The 22,590-nt window shown below is 38.4% G+C and overlaps 1 protein-coding gene across 1 annotated transcript in view; it reads right to left on the bottom strand.

Moving 5' to 3' along the window:
• The window catches only part of LOC140800300 (EH domain-containing protein 1-like), a 42,624-nt gene extending 25,508 nt beyond the window's left edge, over nucleotides 1-17,116 (bottom strand). The window contains exons 1-15 of the mRNA XM_073155013.1: nucleotides 16,905-17,116; nucleotides 16,727-16,806; nucleotides 15,933-16,001; nucleotides 15,790-15,847; nucleotides 15,622-15,674; nucleotides 15,476-15,518; nucleotides 15,336-15,397; nucleotides 13,792-13,905; nucleotides 13,535-13,637; nucleotides 13,383-13,432; nucleotides 3,363-3,491; nucleotides 3,040-3,291; nucleotides 2,881-2,960; nucleotides 2,447-2,573; nucleotides 2,220-2,363 (exon numbers count right to left, since the gene is read on the bottom strand). Of these exons, the coding sequence (XP_073011114.1) occupies nucleotides 2,220-2,363; nucleotides 2,447-2,573; nucleotides 2,881-2,960; nucleotides 3,040-3,291; nucleotides 3,363-3,491; nucleotides 13,383-13,432; nucleotides 13,535-13,637; nucleotides 13,792-13,905; nucleotides 15,336-15,397; nucleotides 15,476-15,518; nucleotides 15,622-15,674; nucleotides 15,790-15,847; nucleotides 15,933-16,001; nucleotides 16,727-16,806; nucleotides 16,905-16,989 (1,449 nt within the window). The 5' untranslated portion in view covers nucleotides 16,990-17,116. The remainder of the gene's footprint in view (nucleotides 1-2,219; nucleotides 2,364-2,446; nucleotides 2,574-2,880; nucleotides 2,961-3,039; nucleotides 3,292-3,362; nucleotides 3,492-13,382; nucleotides 13,433-13,534; nucleotides 13,638-13,791; nucleotides 13,906-15,335; nucleotides 15,398-15,475; nucleotides 15,519-15,621; nucleotides 15,675-15,789; nucleotides 15,848-15,932; nucleotides 16,002-16,726; nucleotides 16,807-16,904) is intronic.
• Nucleotides 17,117-22,590: the final 5,474 nt, after the last annotated feature.

The following is a 22,590-nucleotide window of genomic DNA, read 5'->3' as shown; positions in this document are numbered from 1 at the left end:
CATGTGAACGAGGCAAAAGTTTAGAGAAAATGATAGAAACATAAGAAACTTCAAATTACCTAATTAAAGTATTGCATATGTGGAGTTGGTTTGTGGTTGCAACCACCACTATTGCCAGCAGTGGCCACATCCACCTAGTCCCAACAGGAAAAAATTGAGAGGAGAAAAATGACTCACATGGTCAGAGCTTAGAACACTTAGATAGAGCTTCAAACTCGTCAGGTCTCCCTCTAAGTTGGATCTACTTGTGATTTATTGTGTTACCCATAATTGGTCAAATTCTGAGGTTTGTACATGGAGAGAAAATAGGGAATTGGAGAAAGGACATATTATACATTGATCACTTGATGTCTCAGGTAGGATCCCCATCAGATCCAACACAAAATCAATCAAAATTAGCCCCAAGTTCACTTCAAGAATAATATATTTTTCTTCACTTTATATCACATCAAAGTTAATTATTATACCCTTATTTCATAATACAGGTGAACATAAAAATAGTTATTCCTAGAATAAAGACATCATTTTGAAAATAACAAAAAGGAATACCTATTAGAATTGACTTTATTCTTAAAGTAAACGAGGCCTAAAGAAAAAATAGTAATTTGGCCATTTCGGCTCATATGACCACCGAACATCACTAGTATCAATCAATAATACCGAAACCATTCCGAAACAGCAGACGACCATGCCTAGTATCGATTAATACCAAAATCTATTCAAATTAGAAACTTATCCAGTTCAACTATGATCAATTGTTAAAACCAATATCTCCGTGAAAGTTCCATAACTGGGACGAATTAGGCTATTTTTTCGACCCAACCTCCAGAGTAGCCCCCACAAAAGTGTGGATGTAAGATAAGTTTAGGAAGGCTCAAGAGATAAGTTGCATGATGGAGTGATAGAGCTTGGAGAAAAAAGCATGGCCTTCACAAATGAGTGAAGGAAGCCTATGAGTGGGATAAGAGAGAGAGGGAAGAAGAAAAGAAGATAAAATCTAAAAGATAGTTGTTAGGTCATGAACTTGAACACCGATCTTCCCTGATGGTCAAGCTAAATGAAGATTGCAAAAAATAACAGCGCGTAGAACTTGCTTCCTCTATTTAGGAATTTTGAAAAATCTGTCAATGCCAAATTATTTCAACATGTGATAATGATCTGGACCAAGCCTATAAAAATAAAATGTTCACATAAATTTAGTTTTTATTTCTTGATAAAAACTATTTGGACGAGTGAGTTAGTCTAATATAGGAATGCAAAAATTGATGGCACCTGAATATGGACAATTATAGTCCTTCCATATGCTTAAAACCAAAGTTTCAAAATCCGATATCGCGATTGAAATCGGCCGTTAGAAAAAATGATACATATCAGCCATATCGGCTGTATCGGTCGTATCGGTTGTTCGTATCGGATCGGACTATTTCTAATTACGTAAAATTCTAAATATTATTTAAAATTCAAAAACATTTCTAAATATTTATAAAACATACAGAAAAATAAGAAATAAAAATTAGTCACATATGAACTTTAAAAACTAAAGAAAAAACTCACTCAAAACCATACTAAATTGACTTGAATTAGACATATTTTTATACTCATAAATTATTACTGCAGAATTACATGAAGAGATAGATATCTCTTCATTGTTGTTCTATAGCAGTAAAAAGGAGTTCAAAATGGGTGAGAAAAAAAGGAAACAAAAACTCATCCGAGCTCACCAAAGTGTGGACTAAGGGGGCTTACCAAAACGGCCACCAAATGAACTCGGTGAAGTGTGAGAGTGAGGGCAGTGTGTGAGAAATAGAGTAAAAACTAAAAATTTAAAAAGAAAGCAATCGATGACATCAATTATTAATGTCACCTAGATTAGATACACTTAAGATTCGACCTAAATCTTAAAAAAAATTAATTTCAGTTGACATTGTTGTTTTCAGCTGATATAGCCGAGTTTCGGCCGATACAGCTGAAACTAGCCTATACTGGCCAAAACCGGTCTGATTTGGATCGGTTATTGCCAATCCCAATCTGGATCAGCCGGTCCGACTCAAACTCGGCCGATTTTGGGATCAATGCTTAAAACCCGCCAAAAGTGTCGAGCCAAAGTCTCAACAATAACATAATCTATATAACAAACATGTCACCTAAATCATTTTCTCTGTTTGCGTTTGTTACTTGGAATTTCAAGAGTAATGTTATATAGTTCAGTAGCCCAATACCTTCGCGAACTCCTCTTCTAGGTTATCTATAAGTCGTTGTTGAACCTTAGCCTTGCCCATCATTGCCGGCATCTCTTTCCTTAGGTGGCTGACTATATAAGCATGAATTTTGGCTGCTCTTGCACGTTTAACAAACTCATTTATCTGCAACGGAAAGGAGGTAAAGATTCATTCTCTGACCAGTAGTTCAAAGAAATATTTTATAAATGACAACTGAAAAAGTTTACCCTGCGGTCACAAGCCTTCTTAGGAATATCTTTCAAATCAGAAAGGAGGTCATCTTGCTCTCTCTCAAAAAGCTCCTTTCCAAGTGGGCCAACAGCTGCTTCATTCACTGGCTTGTCATTGAATGATCTGTAAATTATAAAATAAAATGCAGAATTAGTAAAATAGAATGAAGATTTTAATGTGACACAAGAATCTACTACTAGTATGTAAACCAATATAATTGAATGACCTATGAGTAACAATCATGAAGTGTGGAGTACGATATATTTTGAAGGTGAACAAAGAAACTGATAACATTTAGCCTGCAATTACAATCATCTTTTTTGCAGAATCAAGAATATTTCTGTAATCTTAACAAATTAAAGCATTCTCACGAAACAGATAACTACTATAGATAATAGAACGTAATAATTGCACAAGAAACTTTTTGTACCCAATATAAACACGGACAACTTCAGGAGTGTTCAGCACTTTTCCAAGGGACCACATTAGTGCACCATATACTCTCATAAGCTGTAACAATAATGTAAGAATTGGTATATATGAGCAATATTCACTGATAAACAAACAAAATCATCATATAATCCCATACCTGCTGAGTATCAACCTGGTCTGCCTTATTTAAAACCACACGTATCTTGTCATCATGGCCACGGAGAGACGCAATTACACGTTTGAACTCATCACTTATATCAAGTTTATGAGGATCAAAGAGAAGAAGAATAAGGTCACACTTAGCTGCAAACCATGATGTAACACCAGTAAAATCATAGCTTCGTTGGGTCCGTTGCTTTTCTCCAGAAAGAACTCCAGGGGTGTCAACAAATGTGATATGTTCCAGTAGCTTCAGAAATACAGAGTGACTATTAATCCGCATAGCATTTGAGAACATTTCGCAACCAGAATTATTCTTACCGGATGTGGCATCTGGGAGCACTCAAACTTCGATAGGAATGCAGTTCCAAACATTGTAAGTCCACTATAAGGCATATCTGCTTGCACAGCAATAGTATTTCCAGGAATACTCCGTTCATCAGGTCCTGACTGGAAAAGAAATGAGAGAACTTAGTTATGCTAGATATCCTTTCAGATGTTTCAAACACCATTATACTGTATATTCATCTAGATATGAAACGAGGTTTTTAGATTCACAGCACATGCCTGTCCTGACAAACCACCAACATGAGATGCCAATATGCATCATGTCATATCAACATAGGCATGATAAAGAGGGACAAACAAGAAGGGAGACATTAGGGAAAGGGATACCAGCAGCGACAGAGTTCCATCACATATCAACATCTAATTTAACTTGTTAGTATTTAAGCCATATTTGCAAAAGGCTCTTCCTTTTCCAAAGTTTAAAAGTTGTCTCCTTTTCCAGATTTAGTTCCAATAAACAGCTCCTATTCATAAGATATTCTTTTATTGGACAAAAAAAAAAGCCATTTAGGTGATTTTTTCACAACCGCACAAAAGAGTGTGAAGTGCATTTCAGTCAAAAGATTGTATATCATGGTTCCTGAAAATTTCATTCTACACCAATTGATGGTGGCTTTCCAAATGTGCCTGATAATGAGTCAAATATGGAAAAAGTAGGAGATTTTCTGCAATTAGATCAAAATGTAGGAGATGATAAGCAAAGACCTACGTATTTATAGTGAAAGTAAGAATATGGAAATGTTGAATTTCCCCAACAAGAGAAGCTAGTTCGGGAGCAAAATTTTCATTCATATCCCAATTTCCCTAACTTTACATGCGTAAGAAAAACTCCCATCTCTTGGAATAAAAATCTTCCAAGAACTAAGCTATCAATCAGCAATTTTATAAGTGCCACTACATGCTTATTAAATAGCACTTACATGAATAAAGTCCAACAGGCTTACATATATCAATGTCATATGTAAACAAAGACAAAAAAACAGCAACCGAGAATTATTTTTATTAAAATTTTCTTCAAGAATCCTAAATTTCATATGAAAAAAATTCATCAACAAGGAGCTTCTTCAGCCTAGGACAACAAGGTCTGCCACAAATTTTATTGCATTAAACTCTATGCTGCAAAATAAAGTAGAGCTAAAGGTCAGGTTAATTCCCAAGAGTGGAATAATTGTAGAGCTTAAGGTCTGGTTAATTTCCAAGAGTGGAATGACTCTTGAATTTTACAATCACAAGATGGCAAGATCACTTAAAGTACTATATTAGTCATTAAATTTTGGGACGCAATTTAAGAAATTGTTCGCATAATAGAACCCCTTGATATTGTTTTAAGAATGTTTAGCAAAGAGAAGAGACTGAAAATAAAAATATCCCTAGTACTTCCTGTAGCAAGCAAAGAAAGAAATTATGAGGATTGCTAGAGAGAACAAGACTAAGCCCTTCATTGATATAATCAAGCAATGCTGAGATTTTCATATGAGCAAAGAGCCAAATATTACACATGGCAAGTATATATAATTATGCACTGTATAAAGTAGTAATAAATATCTACTTACAAGTTCTTAAAAAAATGGCATGTTATTACCTCAATCCAAAATACCATTATCAATATAATTTTGCCGGTGAAGATGACTTGCTTTGTGCACTACAAAATTGTATTTTTCAACTATAGAAAGATCCTCATGAAGCAGAAGTACATTTAAGAGGCCAATGGAAGTTTTGGGAGGTCTCCAATGGAATATACAAGACTAATATTGATACTTAACTAAAAAACCTACTTATACTAAGCTTTAATCTCTTAGACCTCTACCAACTCTTTGATGCATATTGATGTCACAATTAAATGGTAATTGAAGTTTAGAAGAAAGCAAACTTATTGTCCACATCCTTTCCAAGATGACTCCATATAGTGGATTTTTTGCCTCTTATCTTCTCTCTAAACTTCTTCGTCCTCCCTCTTCATCATCCTTCCACCTCTACCGTTGGCAAGGTTTCTCCTAACTTCTAATCTCCCTCGACTATCGAGCCACCCCTCTTCTTTGGAATCTCGACCACTTTGTTCCCTTCGTCTATATCCCTAAATCACATCCACAATCCACCTTCATCTCCATATCCATCTATAACCCTAACATCCACTCCACCCGCTACCACCACCATCACCTGCATTATTTCGTGTTTTCGTCTCTGCTACAGTTCGAATCTGTGAAGAGCATAATACGAAAGTTGTAGATCACGAAGTTACGAATCTAACCCAATTGATTTCGTAATTTTCTGACTACCGGAAAATATTTGACGAATATTTTCCCACGGTTCGCGAACCGATTCCCGGTAATATATCTAGATCTTGAAGGAATTGTTGCGTATCCTATCTTTGGTTCCAGATATTATTAATTTGGTATCAGAGCAGGCAAACCTCAAATCTCCATTAATGGTTGAAACAAGGAAGATAACATCAACAAGGAGACCTATGGACATCACACCGACAAGGGAAGACTCAATCCACGATGACCCTAACCGTGAGGTCGATTCCTTTAGAGCGACCACGGCAGGACCGAGTCAACTAACGTCCATGAATGCGAAAATGGATGAACTTAGGGGCATGTTCCATACATTGATGCATAGAGTTGGCTCAATTCAAAAGAATAACAATGATTTCAAGGAATATATCATGAACCGATTTGATTCGTTATCTCCTCGACGGCGATCGAAGTTTCAAGAAGGACCAACAGTGGGACCTCATTGAACTGATACCCCACAGGTCTAGGTGTGTCATGCGAGTGTCAATGATCCCCTCTTACCTATGCCCACTCATCATTCCCCACCTCCGTTGCAAAACCCAAGACCAGCGGTGGTAGAACCCGAGAGGGGTGCGGCACCGATGCGCTTCGTTGATAAGAAGGATTGGCACTATGAGGATGAGGTTGATCCCTATGGAAATGGTGATGGACGTGCTCGAGGATTTAGAGAGGGTGATCAACCTGCACAAAGGTTTAGATCTGAACCAACGATCTTCCGCGAACCTGACAATGCTATTCGGGGGAGAACCACACGCTTGGACTTTCCAAAATTCCAAGGCAGTGATCCAACGGAGTGGATGTTTCAAATTGAACAATATTTTGATTGTCAAGGTACAGCGGAAAATGCAAAAGTACAGATGGCAAGCTTTCACCTCCAATGAACGACATTGCATTGGTATAGATCGGTTATTCGTGATCTCCCTCATCCGGTGGATTTACCAGATGAGCTGATTTTTGTAGGAGGATTACACGCAGATTTGAGACAGCAGCATATGAAGATTTTGCTGCCACATTAAGCAAGATGGTTCAGAGAACAACCGTATTGGAGTACCAAGCTGAGTTTGAAAGAGTTAGTAGTCGTTGTGAGCCACCGTGGCCCGAATGGACATTGATGAGTGCATTTATTTCAGGGCTACGGGATGAAATACAAGCGGATGTTCGTGCTCTATCTCCCCGGTCATCGGTGTTCTAAACCGATCGGAAGTGTGATTCTTATAGATGGACTTCAGGAGGATGATGAGGTTGTTGATGATGGAGAGTGTCCTGAAGAGGTCGTTTTGGAGGGCGTGGAGGAAGATATCCAAGCTGAAATATCGATGCATGCATATTCGAGTAGTTCCGCGCTGAGGACGTTACGAGTAGACAGACTCATTAGAAAGCATTGTGTGCATATCCTCATTGATTCAGAGAGTACACACAACTTTCTAGACGAGAGATTAGTAAGGAGATTGAGTTTGGAGGACGAATCGACCACGGAATTTGACGTTGCTATTGAAGACGGCACGAAGCTTAAGGCAGAGAGCTTGTGTCACCGGGTCGGTATACAGGTGCAAAGACACGACATCATTGTGGACTTATATCCGTTGGGATTGCGAAGAGCGGACATTGTCCTTGGTACTCAGTGGTTATAGAATTTAAACCTATCACATTTGATTTTCGGAGCATGTGGATGAAATTTAAACAAGAAAACAAAGATGTGCAGCTGGATGGTGTTCAGTCTTCGTTGATTCCTGCGATGCAACCTATGATGGGGCTGCCTTGTGCGTATGATTTGGCCTATCTTTTTTAGTTAGGACCAACAGGAGATGAGCCTCAAACGAGTTCAGGTACTACCATTGAATTGTCTAATTTATTAGATAACTTTTCTGGACTGTTTGAGGAGCCACAGGAGTTACCACCGAGGAGAGCGGCGGACCATCGCATAGAGATTATACCCGGGGCTACACCGGCGAATGTGAGGCCATATCGGTATCTACACGTGCAAAAAAAAAATTATCTCAAAGATGGTAGCCGAGATGTTAGAGCAAGGTCTCATTCAACCAAGTCATAGCTCATATTCATCCCCCGTGTTATTGGTGTGAAAAAAGGACGAGACATGGCGTTTTTGTGTCGACTATCAGGCACTAAACGCTATTACCGTCAAGGACCGGTATCCCATTCCGGTTATCGAGAAATTACTGGACAAGCTTGCAGAGGCGACTATATTTAGTAAGCTTGACTTGAGGGCTGAGTACCATCAAATTAGAGTTCACCCGGCGAATATGCATAAAACTAAATTTCAAACTCCGGATAAGCATTACGAGTTCCAAGTGATGCCTTTTGGTCTCACTAATGCTCCAGCTACCTTCCAAGGTCTCATGAATGATATATTTCAGCCTCTCTTGCGCAGGTATGTCTTGATATTTTTTTACGACATTTTAGTGTATAGCAAAACTAAATTAGAGCATTGGCGACATTTGGAGGATGTGCTGAATTTATTAAAGCAAAACTAATTAAAGATCAAGAAGTCCAAGTGCCTATGGAGAGTACCACAAGTGGTGTATTTAGGCCACATCATTTCAGCGGATGGAGTAGCGGCGGATCCTCAAAAAGTTGCATGTATGACTGCTTGGCCTATTCCTACTACTACCACCGGATTGAGAGGATTTTTGGGGCTGACCGGATATTATCGATACTTCATCGTCGGATATGACAAGATCGCTGCTCCTCTTACTTTGTTGAAGGACTCTTTTAGATAGACGGATGAAGCCATTTCAGCCTTTGAAAAATTGAAAACAACAATGACGATGGCACCCGTTCTAACAATACCGAACTTTACCAAATAGTTCATTGTGGAATATGATACGTCGGGTGTTGACATAAGAGCTGTCCTTATGCAAGGAGGACGTCCCATAGCCTTTTTTAGTAATGCTTTGTCACAAAAATCTCAACAATTATCGACTTATGAGAGAGAAATGTTAGCAATTCTCCATACGGTGACAAAGTGGAGGCCTTATTTGATCGATAGACGATTCATTATCTGAACCGATCAAAGGAGCCTTCCATACTTTATGGGACAGCGCATACACACTCCGGCACAGCAGCGATGGGTCACAAAATTGCTAGGATATGATTATGAAATCCAATACAATAAGGGAATGAAAAATAGAGCGGCGGATGCACTATCACGCCAACCCAATACTGCCGAGCTTGCAACCTATTTATCTCCTACTTTTTCCTTCCTTGACGAGCTGAGGTATGCATGTACATCTGACCCAGATATTTTGAGATTGTTGTAGGAGGTGATGGATAATCTGGAGTGCCATCCCGAGTTGGAGAATCGAGGTGATTTGCTGCTGGACCGTGGATGCATTCGGGTGCCTGCAAATGATGGATTGTGGCAGAAATTCTTAGAGCACTTCCACCAAACTCCAAAGGTTGGTCATAAGGGTGTCTTGAGGACTTATAGGAGGATATCTCAGAGTTGCACATGACCAGGATTGAGGAGTTTTCTCTGCGCTTGCGTAGTCTGTCAAAGGGCTAAGGCAACCACATTGAAACCAATCGGAATACTACAGCATTTACCTATACCGGACCGTGTTTGCGAAGATATTTCTATGGATTTCATAGAGGTTCTTCCCCTGGTACGTGATTATTCTGTTATCTTTGTGGTGGTTGACAGATTGAGCAAATATGCGCACTTTTCGGCATTGTCACATCTGTTTTCAGCCAAGTCTGTAGCTAAAATTTTTGTTAGAAATGTTGCTCGGTTACATGGCATCCCACGCACGATTGTCTCGGATCGTGATTGTGAATTTATGAGTAACTTTTGGACTGAATTTTTCAGATTGTAGGGGACTCGATTAAACTTCAGTTCGGCCTACCATTCATAGACGGACGGTCAAACCGAGGTGGTCAATCGAGGCATTGAGCAGTACTTGAGGTGCTTTGTAGGAGAGATGCCAAGACGATGGTTGGAGTTCTTACCGTGGGTGGAGTGGTCATATAACACCGCCTACCATAACAGCATTGGCATGACTCCATTTGAGATAGTGTATGGACGCGCGTCTCCGATGTTACGCGCTTATTATCCAGTGGCATCTGCAGATCGTACGGAGGTGGACTTAGCTTTGATAGATAGAGACGCCACACTGAGAAGGTTGCATGCTCATCTTAAACTTACTCAAAACCACATGAAGTAAGTTTATGATCGTAGTCATAGAGAGCAGGAGTTTGACATCGGTTGTTGGGTGTTTGTGAGGGTGCAACCGTATCGATAGGTGACCTTATGTCTGATACGAAACCAAAAGTTAGCACATTGCTACTTTGGTCCATTTCGGGTGTTAGAGCGTATTAGTCCGGTTGCATATCGTTTGGAGCTGCCGGAGGGGTCAAGAGTGCATCATATTTTGAATGTTTCATTGTTGAGAGAGCGCATTGGAGATCATGAAATTTTTAGATCGATTCTACCGGAGCCATTGGAGGAGATAGAGATCGTAGAGCCAGTTCGAGTACTTGCTAGACGCCGACGATGACATGGTACCAGATTGAAAATAGAGATTCTAGTTGAGTGGCTTGGCAAGCCATCTGATGAGGCGACATGGGAGTTGGGAGACGATATCTTGGAGTGTTTCCCCGACTTTTCACCTTGAGGGCAAGGTAGGGGAAGCGTGGTAGAATGATACACTTAGTTAGAAAATTTTCTTAATACATTAGGTGTTTATTTTTATTAAAATAAAATTTCTGTAAGTCGCATTCGAACGTAGGAGGGGTCGCGTTCGAACGTAGGAGGGGTCACGTTCGAACGCCCTTGCGAACGCCTACATCAGGTTCGCAAATACAGAGAACGCCTATTGTGCATTCGAACACGGTCAGGCGAGTTCGAATGCCTGTATCACGTTCGTACATATAGAGAACGTCTTTTAGTGCGTTCGAATGCGATCGCGCGCGTTCGAATGCGATCGCGCGCGTTCGAATGCGATCGCGCGCATTCGAACGCGATCGACGGTAAAGTTCTAGAATTAGGGTTTCATATTGTTTTAGGACTTGTTGGTTAGCCTCTATATATATGTAGATGACAGCCAACTTCATTATGCTATTGGATTATTGATTTTTTACCTCCTATCTTCTCTCTAGACTTCTCTCTCCTCCCTCTTCGCCATACTTCCACCTCTACCGTTGGCAAAATTTCTCCTAACTTCTAATCTCCCTTAACTATCGAGTCACCCCTCTTCTATGGAATCTCCACTACTTCGTTCCCTTCGTCTATATCCCTAAATCACATCCACAATCCACCTTCATCTCCATATTCATCCATAACCCTAACATCCACTCCACCCGTAACCACCACCATCACCCACATTATTCCGTGTTTTCGTCTCTGCTACAGTTCGAATCTACGAAAGGTGTAAATACAAAAATTGTAGTTCAGGAAGTTACGGATCTAACTCAATTGGTTTCATAATTTTCTGACTACCGAAAATATTTGACGAATATTTTTCCACGGTTGCGCGGACTGATTCCTGTAATACATTCAGATCTTGAAGGAATTGTTGCGTAGCCTATCTTTTGTTCCAGATATTATCACGTGGACATAGAGATACTTAGATGGAGCACCATGAGGACTCAAATTAGGGTTTCAAGCATCTCATGTTAGCTGAGGTCATCGAAGTCTGACATGGAATAAGAATCTAGAGGTTGAACTAGTGGGTCGTCTAAGTATTGGACGAGGTACTAGTCGAGTTGGATCATTTTTGTGACCAATTGATCCCTTAGATGTAGTCGATAACAACCATTAGAAGACAAGTCCAATATTGCTTCTCCTTTCTACAATGATATGCCTCGATCTAGAGATGATAATAGTGATGACAATGATGAGACTCAATCTGACTATGATGACGGTGATGGGAGTGAGACATACACCCCTCCCTCATACAAAGCTTCTCAAAGAGGCATTGATTTTAGTTTCAATCATAAGCATATTTTGTGCGGGATGATCATGCCTCCCGATTCCTAGAATCAAAGATACCAAAGCTATAGCAGCATCATTATATTATGCATGAGCCTATACTTATCATAGCCTATCGTTTGTGTGTGTTCAATATGATTATCATGTCATATGAGAATTGCACAATATATGGAGAGTCAATGAGGCATTACAACGAGCATTACTATCAATGGATAAGTTTTGAAGATTATCGACAGTATTTGATGCAACATATCGTCTCATTTTTATGCCAACAAATAAAGTTTTTAATCATCCTCATTATTTTAATTTCAACTAGGTATTTATTCTAATTTTGGTTTTTAATTACTAAATATTGTCAATTAATGAATGTGCTCAGTCATATTATATGTTCAATCATATTTTTAATTGATTAATGCTATATTTTTAACAAAATAAGTCATTTACAACATTATCTAAAAAGATTCTAACATTAGAACTTAATATATATATATATAAATACTAAAGAATGTATTTAGAGGCATGCCAATGTGCCAATAGCACATTAGGGCATGCTTAGTCAACATGAGACTTACCAACCAGGTGGCATGGCACGTGCCACTGGCATCCACAATTAACATAAGGATCATATGAATAACTCAATACTCAATGATGATTAGGATAATCTTAGGATTAGATCCATGTAGTAAACGTGTTTAAAGCCTAAGTTGGAGTCTATAGAGTTTTTTCATACTTCACATTATTAGTTATATTTTTTATTTTTTCTAAAATAATTGTAGCAATTATTGTAAAATGATACTAATTGTGGTTCTATAGCAGGTTAGTTTATTATTATTTTCTCAATAAATCTTAAAAGTCCATATTAAGGTTTGTTTCAATTACTTCAAGAGTCTGACAACATTAAAAGTTGCTATTCTTAGAAGTTAGGATTTTCTTAGAAAAACACCACTACAAGCTAAAAACACTATTTTCTCAAGAAATCCTAAAAGTCAATAGGCTCAATACTAAAGTTTGTTTCAATTACTTAAAGAATCCTATTAGATTAAAAAGTTAGTTCTCTTAGGGAATAAGTTAGGAATTTCTTGTAAAAATGCCACTACAGGCTGAAAATTGTCAAGGGAACAATGCATTTATGAGAAGAAAATTCTCTTCTTTTTTTGCAAAGCATGTCATGTTCTATATCTCTATCTATTCTCTCTCTCTCTAAGAATGATATACTTTCTCTCTTGTTCGGTTTATCTTCTACCTTTTCTCATCTTTCATTCATATCCATCTGACGATCCATCATGACCATCGAATTCCTAAATTAGATTAATTTCAATTGTTTACCAATTAAATTAGAATCATGGACATCTATAGCAATTTTCTTTTTATTGAAGTATCAAATATTTGGAAAACCTATACATAGTAGAGATATTATACTAATTTGGTCGATAATAAAGATATGTAAATGTTTGAAGCTCCAAATATATGGTAGGTTATATAAACATAATGATAGCTGACTCCTTAAAAGCCCTACACAACATCATCATAGAAAGTACATTTTTCCCTCAAATTCCTATGTTTACTGCGTCAACCCGTTTCTTTACTCATGTGCATCTTTTCCAGTTAAAAAGCCAACAAATTAAAATTTCTACATTATTTAATTAAAAGACAGTCGTGCCCAGATATTTTCTTGTAAATTAAGTAAAAGAACAATTTCAAAAGAACATAAAAAATAATATAACCCAGAGTAGTCTTATTTTATTGGTTTACCATGACAACTACAAATCTGTCAGTTGTTGGCTCTGGTCCAATATGAGCGCCTGCATTAAGTAGCACAAAAAAATATAGCATTAGCAAGCCAAGTTTAGCTAAAGTAATCAATATAAATATAGGAAAACCAGTGGAGCTGCCAACTACTCAACCTGGATAGTTAGATCTAAGTAGATGTTTAATGAATGTTGTTTTCCCAGTAGAATATTGACCCAACAGCATAACCATGGGTTTGGCATCAAAATCACTGTTTGTCTACAAAAGGGACCAATGAGAGGAACTAGATTATACACTGTTGACTGAACCAAATAAGCTACTAATGATACAAAAAGAAACTAGCACTGCTACTTAAATCTCAACAGAAACAATCTCTTATTACAATGAGTATCAGTAGTAGATGTCTACTTACTAACAATGGAGATACAAAATCGTTGAATCGATATGTAACTTCCAAAGGCTTCAGCTTTTCAATGTATAGTCTCTTTAAGCCATCAATGATTGAAGTAACTGAGCTCAGAGGTATCTTGGCATCACAAAATCACAATTAAAATTAGCACATACGCTAAATGTAGGCATCAAGCATAAGTATGCCATCACAGAATGCTGCCTCATACTGATGAAAAAAGTGTTTTGACATACTTGTTGTGACAAAAAAGAATCCCATAATCCATGAGTTTATATCTTTTAGTGATACTCGATAATGCTAGCATCATCTAAGAAAGTTCCCCATGTATGTCCATGAGTTTATATCTTTTAGTGATACTCGATAATGCTAGCATCGTGTAAGAAAGTTCCCCATGTATGCATATGCTTAACAAGACAATTTCAAAGATAATGAAAGCAAGTTCACCTTTATCAAATGATAAATATATTGACAAAGCAATTTCTCAAAACCCTATCATCAACGAACTCTACTACTGATAAAAGGATGCTTGAGATAACTAGTTAAGATTTCTCAGCAGTTATAACCTTGGAAAAAAACAATTTTATACACATTTAATCACAAATCATGAATAGAAGATATTCATAATAATAAGATATAATAACAAGTGGATAGTAGAGTTATTAGGATTTGAAACTTCACAAACAATAGCAACATTTGCTAGAATGTATTTTTGACTTGCTAACGGTGATATATATGCAGCTTACTGGGCTCGAAAGTGAAGGTTAAAGGACCATCGTTCTGTTTTGGATCAGCCATGAACTAACATAGAATAATCTCAGAATTGTAATTCATTAACTCCTCTCAAATACATGTTACCTTGAAGGCAAAAATTCCAATCCAAATGTAATAAATGAAGAGTAACATCAAGCAAAGAGTAATCAGTGAAATGAATGATTTTGGAGAGTCCAAACTCCAAGTCTTATTTAAACTAAAGATGAATTCTCAACAATGCGTGTTAATTATAGGGAAATAATCAGCATAAGACACCAAGAAAACTTGTACTTTTGGATTTCGGTAAAACAAGACACTTCTTTATAGATTGATTTACAATTGTAGGAAGGAAACTCCACCTGTTTCCTTCATTTTTTCTAAAAGAGAATGATTCCCATCTTGTCTAGATGACTTCAATAAAAGGCTTGAGGACATTGCAATCATTGTACTGGGATCCCAATAGGAACTAAGATGTCCATGAAGCCTAACATTGTGACTCTATGAAGATTGAATTAGCATTTCAAAGGAAACAAAAACATGGATCTGCGTCACAAGTTCACAACCTGTCAACCTCTAGAACAAACCAAAAAGCTGTCAGAAAAATTGACAAGCTTACAACACAAAGAGTGATTAAAACTCAGTAATGCATCAAAAATTCAACAAAAAGAAAAATATGATGAATGTGGAAAACTATATGAAACGATAAATAAATTCAAGGGTTCCACACTTAAAGATGAAAATCGATGCTCAAACCCTGAAAGATAAAAGTGAAATAAGATGACAGGCAAGCATAGTACCTTTTTTGCAGATTTTGAGCTAAACCACTGAACGGTTGATGGTGCTTGGGGCTGATAACCAACTGGACCAACCAGAAGAAGTTAAATAGCAATAACAATTCAACAAACTCTATTTCTAGTGCAGTGAATATCTTTTATACCATCCAGATCAGGATCAGCTTTCTTTGGTGAAGGCTTAGATTTCTGGAAAAGAAAATGATATACAACAAGTTAAACTCTCAAGTAAGATGGAAACAAATCAACAATAACAACACAATATTATTTAGATATAGCATTATCAACTTACAGCCAGTAGAATATCCAGACCTTCCATCACAGGTGTGTTCAGGCTACTCAAATCTGCAGAAATAGTAAAGAATTGGTGAATTCAAGTTCACATAATTATAAGCATTCTAGTGAATAATTAGATCTTTAGTACTGCAATTAGAATATTTTAAATAAATCATTCTATCACCTGCATTATGAAGGGTATATTGGGTAATCTCATGCCCTACTTGTGCTAACGCAACAAGCTGTACAATTGAAAGGGATCTTAGTGATTACGCCACATTGATTCTACTTCGATCCAAATATACGACAGGAAGTAAGGGGTTAAACCTGCATTGCTGAAACAAATTCATTGATACCAAGGAAACCTTGCCGTTTAGAGTCTGCAATGGCCCACACCTTCAAATATAATTTGACAAACAATTTATCAATCCACATGTAAATACAATCACAACAATAATCAGAATAGAGCTAAATGGAGATCATTGACAAAAAAAAATATTGACTACTAATTATAGAAAGAGAAAGTATGTGCTAAAAAGAAGTAGCTTATTCCGTAAATTATTATCAACAATGAGAATGATAGAACAAAAAAAGTTCTACATTTCAATTCATGATCTCTACATTGCGTTCCCTTTTTTTTTACGATCCTTCTAATAAGAAAAAAAAATATACTGACAAGATAGGTCCTAAGAACATAAGTTCCAATATCTCCTATGGTATTGGATTTTTATTTTCTCTACTAAGCAATAAGGAGCTTCCTAGGGGTTATATAACTTCTAATCCATCCAAAGGGGTCATTTATGACGAGCTCTTATCAACTCAATCTGCTAGACTAGAAGTGCCTTGACATCCTTTCCTAAAAAACAAACATGGTGCTAAAATAATTGATCAGAAAAAGTAATTTTAATTAGATATTTGTGTTGTTGTTGGCGTCAAAAAAAAGCCATGTCCTCCGGACTACAACGAATGTAGCCCTAGATATTGCTCAATGGCAGAAATGATTCCCAAAGACATCAAACACTCTTCTTTCATTTTAGGAATCAATGACATCACGTCGGACCAACCAAAGCACAAGAAAAGTAAGACAATGCATCAAACCAACCAAAGAAAGAGCATTGTACCTGTTTGAGTTCGGGGCGCGATAGATTCGACATGCCGAAGAACTTGATGGCGTCGGGACCCGTGATGCGCCCATCTCCATCTACGTGGGAATAATGGAGGAAAAAAAATAAGGAAACGGAAGTAGATCGCAATCGCTGGAGAGTTCGAGAGGAAGAGGACGAGCAGTAGAGATGAAACCTGAGTCGGCCAAGGAGAACCATTCCTGATAGATCTTCTTGTGCTCTCTCGAGCAACTACTGACCGGAGAAGAACCGATCTCCATATCTACTCTTAGAAATTTAAGAGAAAAGAGAAGAAGATCTCGATCGAGATAGAGAGAGGAGACTCGAGAATAGTAACTGGCCTGGTCAGAGGATTTTGAAAGATGGGCTTTTGAATTTTTTTCTCTCCTTTTATTTTATTTAATATATAGTTTTCTTCACAAATCTGGGAAAGGAGTCCGAAGCGAAGAAGATCGGGCCCCGCTGTCAATATCAGTTGTCTGATCAATAATTATATATGAAATAATGCATTTATCGAAATTTTAAATTCAAAAGTTAGAAAATTTGAGTTTTTGGGATAATTTGCGCAAAAAGCTCTTGTATTATCCGAATTGCTATTTTGGATTTTTTACTGATTTAGCCCTAACAAATTTTAAAAAGACTATCGTATCTTAAAACAACAGTTAATCAGTTAGTTAGTTGGTTGAACCCGACCCGAAATGGTGCATCCCTTCACAATATAATTGTTAATTAATTTCAGACCTAAAATGGTGCATCTATTCGTGACTAATTGCATTCTTTCATCGAGCATATTTAATTCTATAAATAGGCTGTCAATATGAATAATTTCATACACTGAATTTTGGTTCATTCATTCTAAGTCTGGTTCGAGTCTTAAGTATTCTACGAGATTGACGTCCACTGTTTTATAAGCAATTGGTGGAGGGCGAATTTGTCTTAAGAAGATAGTGTCCAATACTAGACTCGACTATGTAAAATTTTATATTCTATAATTTGTAAATTTATTTAATTTATTTACTTTTTTCGATCGGGTTTTTTTTGTGACTCTTTAGAATCAAATTGTTAACGTTAATAATCTTAAGACTAATTTTGGTCGTTATCTAATTCCTGTCAATGTTCTTTTCTTCTGATTGGATTTCTATTTTTCTTTCATTCTTTTAGATGGTTGAAATAGTAAAGAGTATTATTACCCCTATGATAGGTTACGAAACAATTCCTTCAATATCTAAATTTATTGTAGGAAGCAGTCCACACAATCGAGAAAAAATATTCCCCAAATATTCTTTCATAGTCAGAAAATTATGAAACTAAGTGAGATCGATCCATAACTCTATGATCTACGTTTTTTGTATTTATGCCCTTTGTAGATTTGAAATACAACTAGGACGAAAATATGATATAGTGTGGATGATGGCGGTGGTGATGAGTGGAGTGGATGTTAGGATTATGGATGTGCTAACTTTTGGTTTTAAACTTGTTTCATGCAGTTTTGAGCAAGTTTAAGATAGGCACACAACCTCCTCAATGTGGCATATCTATCTATCAACGCTAAGTCCACCTCCGTCCGATCTGCAGATGCCACTGGATTATAAGTGAGTAATGTCAGAGTCGTGCGACTATACACCACCTCGAACGGAGTCATGCCAATGCTGCTGTGGTAGGCGGTGTTGTAAGACCATTCCGCCCACGGTAAGAACTCCAACTATCGTCTCAACATCTCTCCAGCAAAGCACCGCAAGTATTGCTCAATGTCTCGATTAACCACCTCGGTTTGGCCGGACGGTCTATGGATGGTAGGCCGAATTAAAGTTCAATCGAGTTCTTTGCAATTTGAAAAACTCTATCCAAAAGTCGCTCATAAATACACAATCACGATCCAAAACAATCGTGTGTGGCATGCCATGTAACCGAGCAACATCTCTAATAAAAATTTCAGCCACTAACTTGGCTGAAAATAGATTTGACAATTCCGAAAAAAGTGCATACTTGCTCAATCTGTCAACCACTACAAAAATAATAGAATAACCACGTACTAGTGGAAGACCCTCTATGAAATCCATAGAAATATCTTCCCAAACACAGTCCGGTATCGGTAGAGGCTGTAGTAATCCAGCCGTTTTCAATGTGGTTGCCTTAGCCTTTTGACAGACTTTGCAAGCACCAACGAAACTCCTCACATCTCGCCTCAATTCTGGCCATGTGCAACTTTAAGATACCCTCCTATAAGTCCTCAAGATACCCTCATGATCAGCCTTTGGAGTTGAGTGAAAATGCTCCAACAATTTATGTTATAATCTATCATTTGCGAGTAGAATTCATGATCCAACAGCAAACCACCTCAATTCTCTAACCCTAAATGGTGCTCCATATCATCCATCACCTCCTGTAACAATCTCAAAATATCTGAGTCAGATGTATATGCATATCTTAGCTCATCAAGAAAAATAAAAGTAGGAGAAAAATAGGCTACAAGCTCGGCGGTATCAGGTTGGTGCGATAGTGCATCCACCGCTCTATTTTCTGTTCCTTTCTTGTATTGAATTTCATAATCACACCCCAGTAATTTTGTGACCCATTTCTGCTCTGCCGGAGTGTGAATACATTGTCCCATAAAGTATGGAAAACTCCTTTGATCAGTTCAGATAATGAATCGCCTACCAATCAAATAAAGCCTCCACTTTGTCATCGCATGCAGAATTGCCAACATCTCTCTCTCGTAGGTCAATAATTACTAAGATTTTTGTGATAAAGCCTTGCTAAGAAAGGCTATGGGACATCCTCCTTGCATTAGTATAACTCCTATGTCAACTCCCGACGTATTAGATTTCACAATCAACTCTTTGATGAAGTCCGATAGAGCTAGAACGGGTGCCGTTGTCATTGTTGTTTTCAGTTTTTCAAAGGCTGCAGTGGCTTCATCCGTCTATCTAAGAGTCCTTCTTCAGCAAAGAAGTGAGAGGAGCAGTGATCTTGCCATACCCGGCGATGAAGTGGCGATAATATCTTGTCAGACTCAAGAATCTTTGCAATCCTATGGTGGTAGTAGGGATCAGCTAAGCGGCCATACATGCTACCTTTTGAGGTCCCATCTAGACCTTTGCATCCTCTTGTCCTTTGACAATCAAAGTATTGTTCCACTTGAAATACACAATCCGTCGAATCACCGCTTTAAAATTTTGGGAAGTCCAAGCGTGTGGTTCTCCCTCGGATAGCATTGTCGAGTTAGCAAAAGATCCTTAGTTCAGGTCAGAACCTATGTGCTTGTTGATCTCCTTCTCTAAATCCTCGAGCTCGCCCATCACCATCTCCAAAGGAATCAATATCATCCTCTAAGTGCCAATCTTCTTTATCGACGAAGCGTACCAGTGTCGCACGCCTCTTAGGTTCCACCACCGCCTGCTTGGGTTGTGTATCAGAGGTAGGGGATGATGCATAGGAAAAGGTAAGAGAGGATCATTGACATTATCATGTCGCACTTGGACCTCTTGGGTATCGATTCGGTGTGGTCCCACCGCTGGTCCTTCTTGAGGCACCGATCTTTGTCGAGGGGATAACGAAGCCGGTCGGTTCATGACATATTTCTTTAAAGCATTATGATCATTCAACATTGCGTCAACCCTATGCAGAAATATTTGGAACATGCCCCTAAGTTCATCCGACAAGCCCATGTTCACACCCATAGACATTGGTTGACTCGGTCTTGCCGTAGCTGCCCCAAAGAAATCGGCCTCTCGATTAGGATTATCGTGGATTGAGTCTTCCCTTGTCGGTGTGTTCTCCATTGATCTCCTTGTTGATGTCATCTTCCTTGTTTCCATTATTAATGGAGGTCTGAGATTTGCCTGGCTCCGATACCAATAATAGATTACAGAACAATTCTTTCAAGATCTGAATTTATTGTAGGAAGTAGTCCGCGCAACCGAGGGAAAATATTCATCGATTTTATGGCAATTGACCATGCGGTTGGTAGTAGACATATTTGGTCTGAACATTTGCCCTTCCATTTTGTAAATTTAGTCTCCTATAGTCAAAAAATTACTAAACTAAGTGGGATCGATCCGTAACTCCTTGATCTACGTTTTTTGTATTTACACCCTTCACAGATTCAAACTAAAATAGGGACGAAAACACGATATAGTGCGAATGATGGTGGTGGTGATGGGTTGAGTGGATGTTAGAGTTATGGATGATAATGGAGATGAGGGTGGATGGTTGATGTTGTTTAAGGAATAAAGACGAAGGGGAAGAAGTGGTCGAGATCCCAAAGAAAAGAGAGGACTCGAGAGATGAGGGAGATTAGATATTAGAAGAGACTTTGCCAACGGTAGAGATGGTAGGTTGGTGAAGAGGGAGGAGGGAGATTATGGTAGAGAGACTAGAGAGAAGAGAGAAGCAAGAAATAAATATTCCAATAGCATTTTGATTTTAGCTGCCATCCACATCCTTTATAGAGGCTAGCCAAAAAGCCAAAATAATAATTATTAACCATAATTCTATTGGACACTCGTCAATCACGTTCGAACATGCCTGATCACGTTCGAACGCACAAAATGCGTTCTTTGTCGATGCGAACGTGATGTAGACATTCGAACGCGCTCGACTGCATTCTAACGCGCCCGATTGCTTTCGAACGCACATATCACATTCTCTATTTTTGCGGACTAGATGTAGACGTTCGAACGCGCCCCCAACCACGTTCAAATGTGACATACAGAAAATTTATTTTAATAAAAACAAATAACTAATATAATAAAAAAAGATTCTAACTAAGTGTATCACCCTATTACTACTCCCTAGTACCTATAGTTTATGGAGAAAAGCTTAAGAAGTTCTGTGATGTAGAATTTAAGAGATGGCATCATAAAATGCTCTTTTATCTAACCATTTAGAACTTGGCTAAATTCTTATATGAATATGTGCCTAAACTCCAAAAGGAGGAAACTAATAGGCTAGTAGTTGCTGAAGTGGATGCTTGGAAGCATGCCGACTTTCTTTGTCAAAACTATATCCTCAATGGACTGGACAATTCGTTGTATGCCTTTTGAATTTCAGATTTATCTTCTACAGCTGGTAACATATCCTGATCATTTGTACTATCAGTATCAATAACGGAATCAATATTAAGTAGAGAAGAGGCAAAAGCTACAAAGTTTTCTTCGTCTTTTCCAGAATCATCATCAGATTCATCTGAGTCATCCCAAGTAACTTTCATAGCTTTACCCTTCTTCTTAAGGCGATTAGGGCATTCTTGTCTATTTAATCTCCACCCAATTCCCCCTCGAGTTCTTTCTTTTTCAAAATCTTCTCTTCTTCGCTTTTCCCTACTCTCTCTTTCTCTCCTGAGCCGCCGAAGTTTCCGTCACGGGCAGCGAGTCACCGGAGCGCCGGCAGCCAACCAAAACCCCTCACCTCGATCGTCAGGTTAACCTTCATCCCCTCTTTATTTCAATTTGAAAATAGCCTAGTTAAGCATGCGTAATTAGGATTTTATCTTCGTCTTCTTTCACCGGAGAAATACGCCGACCGGCGACCTCGGGTCGACCACCCACCGGTTTAGGAAGTTTCCCTGTTTTCCCCCCTTGCTGTAGGTACCCAAATTGGGTACCCACGGGGCGCGAGGGAGGCGATGTCATGTCGCCTCCCACCATCGGGTTTCTTTGGCACCTGCGGCCACCACTGGCGGTGGTGGCCTCACTCGTCAACCTCGGCCGACCCACCTCTTCACTTGAAAGACGTGGGTACCCGAGAAGAAGGCTTCGAGCCCACCTAGCTCTGAGTTGAAAACTCCATGGCCGCCGGCCATGGAGTTCCTCAACTCTTACCCCTCCGGCCACACTAGCCAGAGGTTCTATCCACTCCTG

The sequence above is a fragment of the Typha latifolia genome, chromosome 13 (assembly GCF_019914945.1).
Source record: "Typha latifolia isolate L0001 chromosome 13, TyphaL0001v2, whole genome shotgun sequence".
In the NCBI taxonomy this organism is placed as follows: Eukaryota; Viridiplantae; Streptophyta; class Magnoliopsida; order Poales; family Typhaceae; genus Typha; species Typha latifolia.
This window is presented reverse-complemented; position numbering and strand designations above follow the sequence as displayed.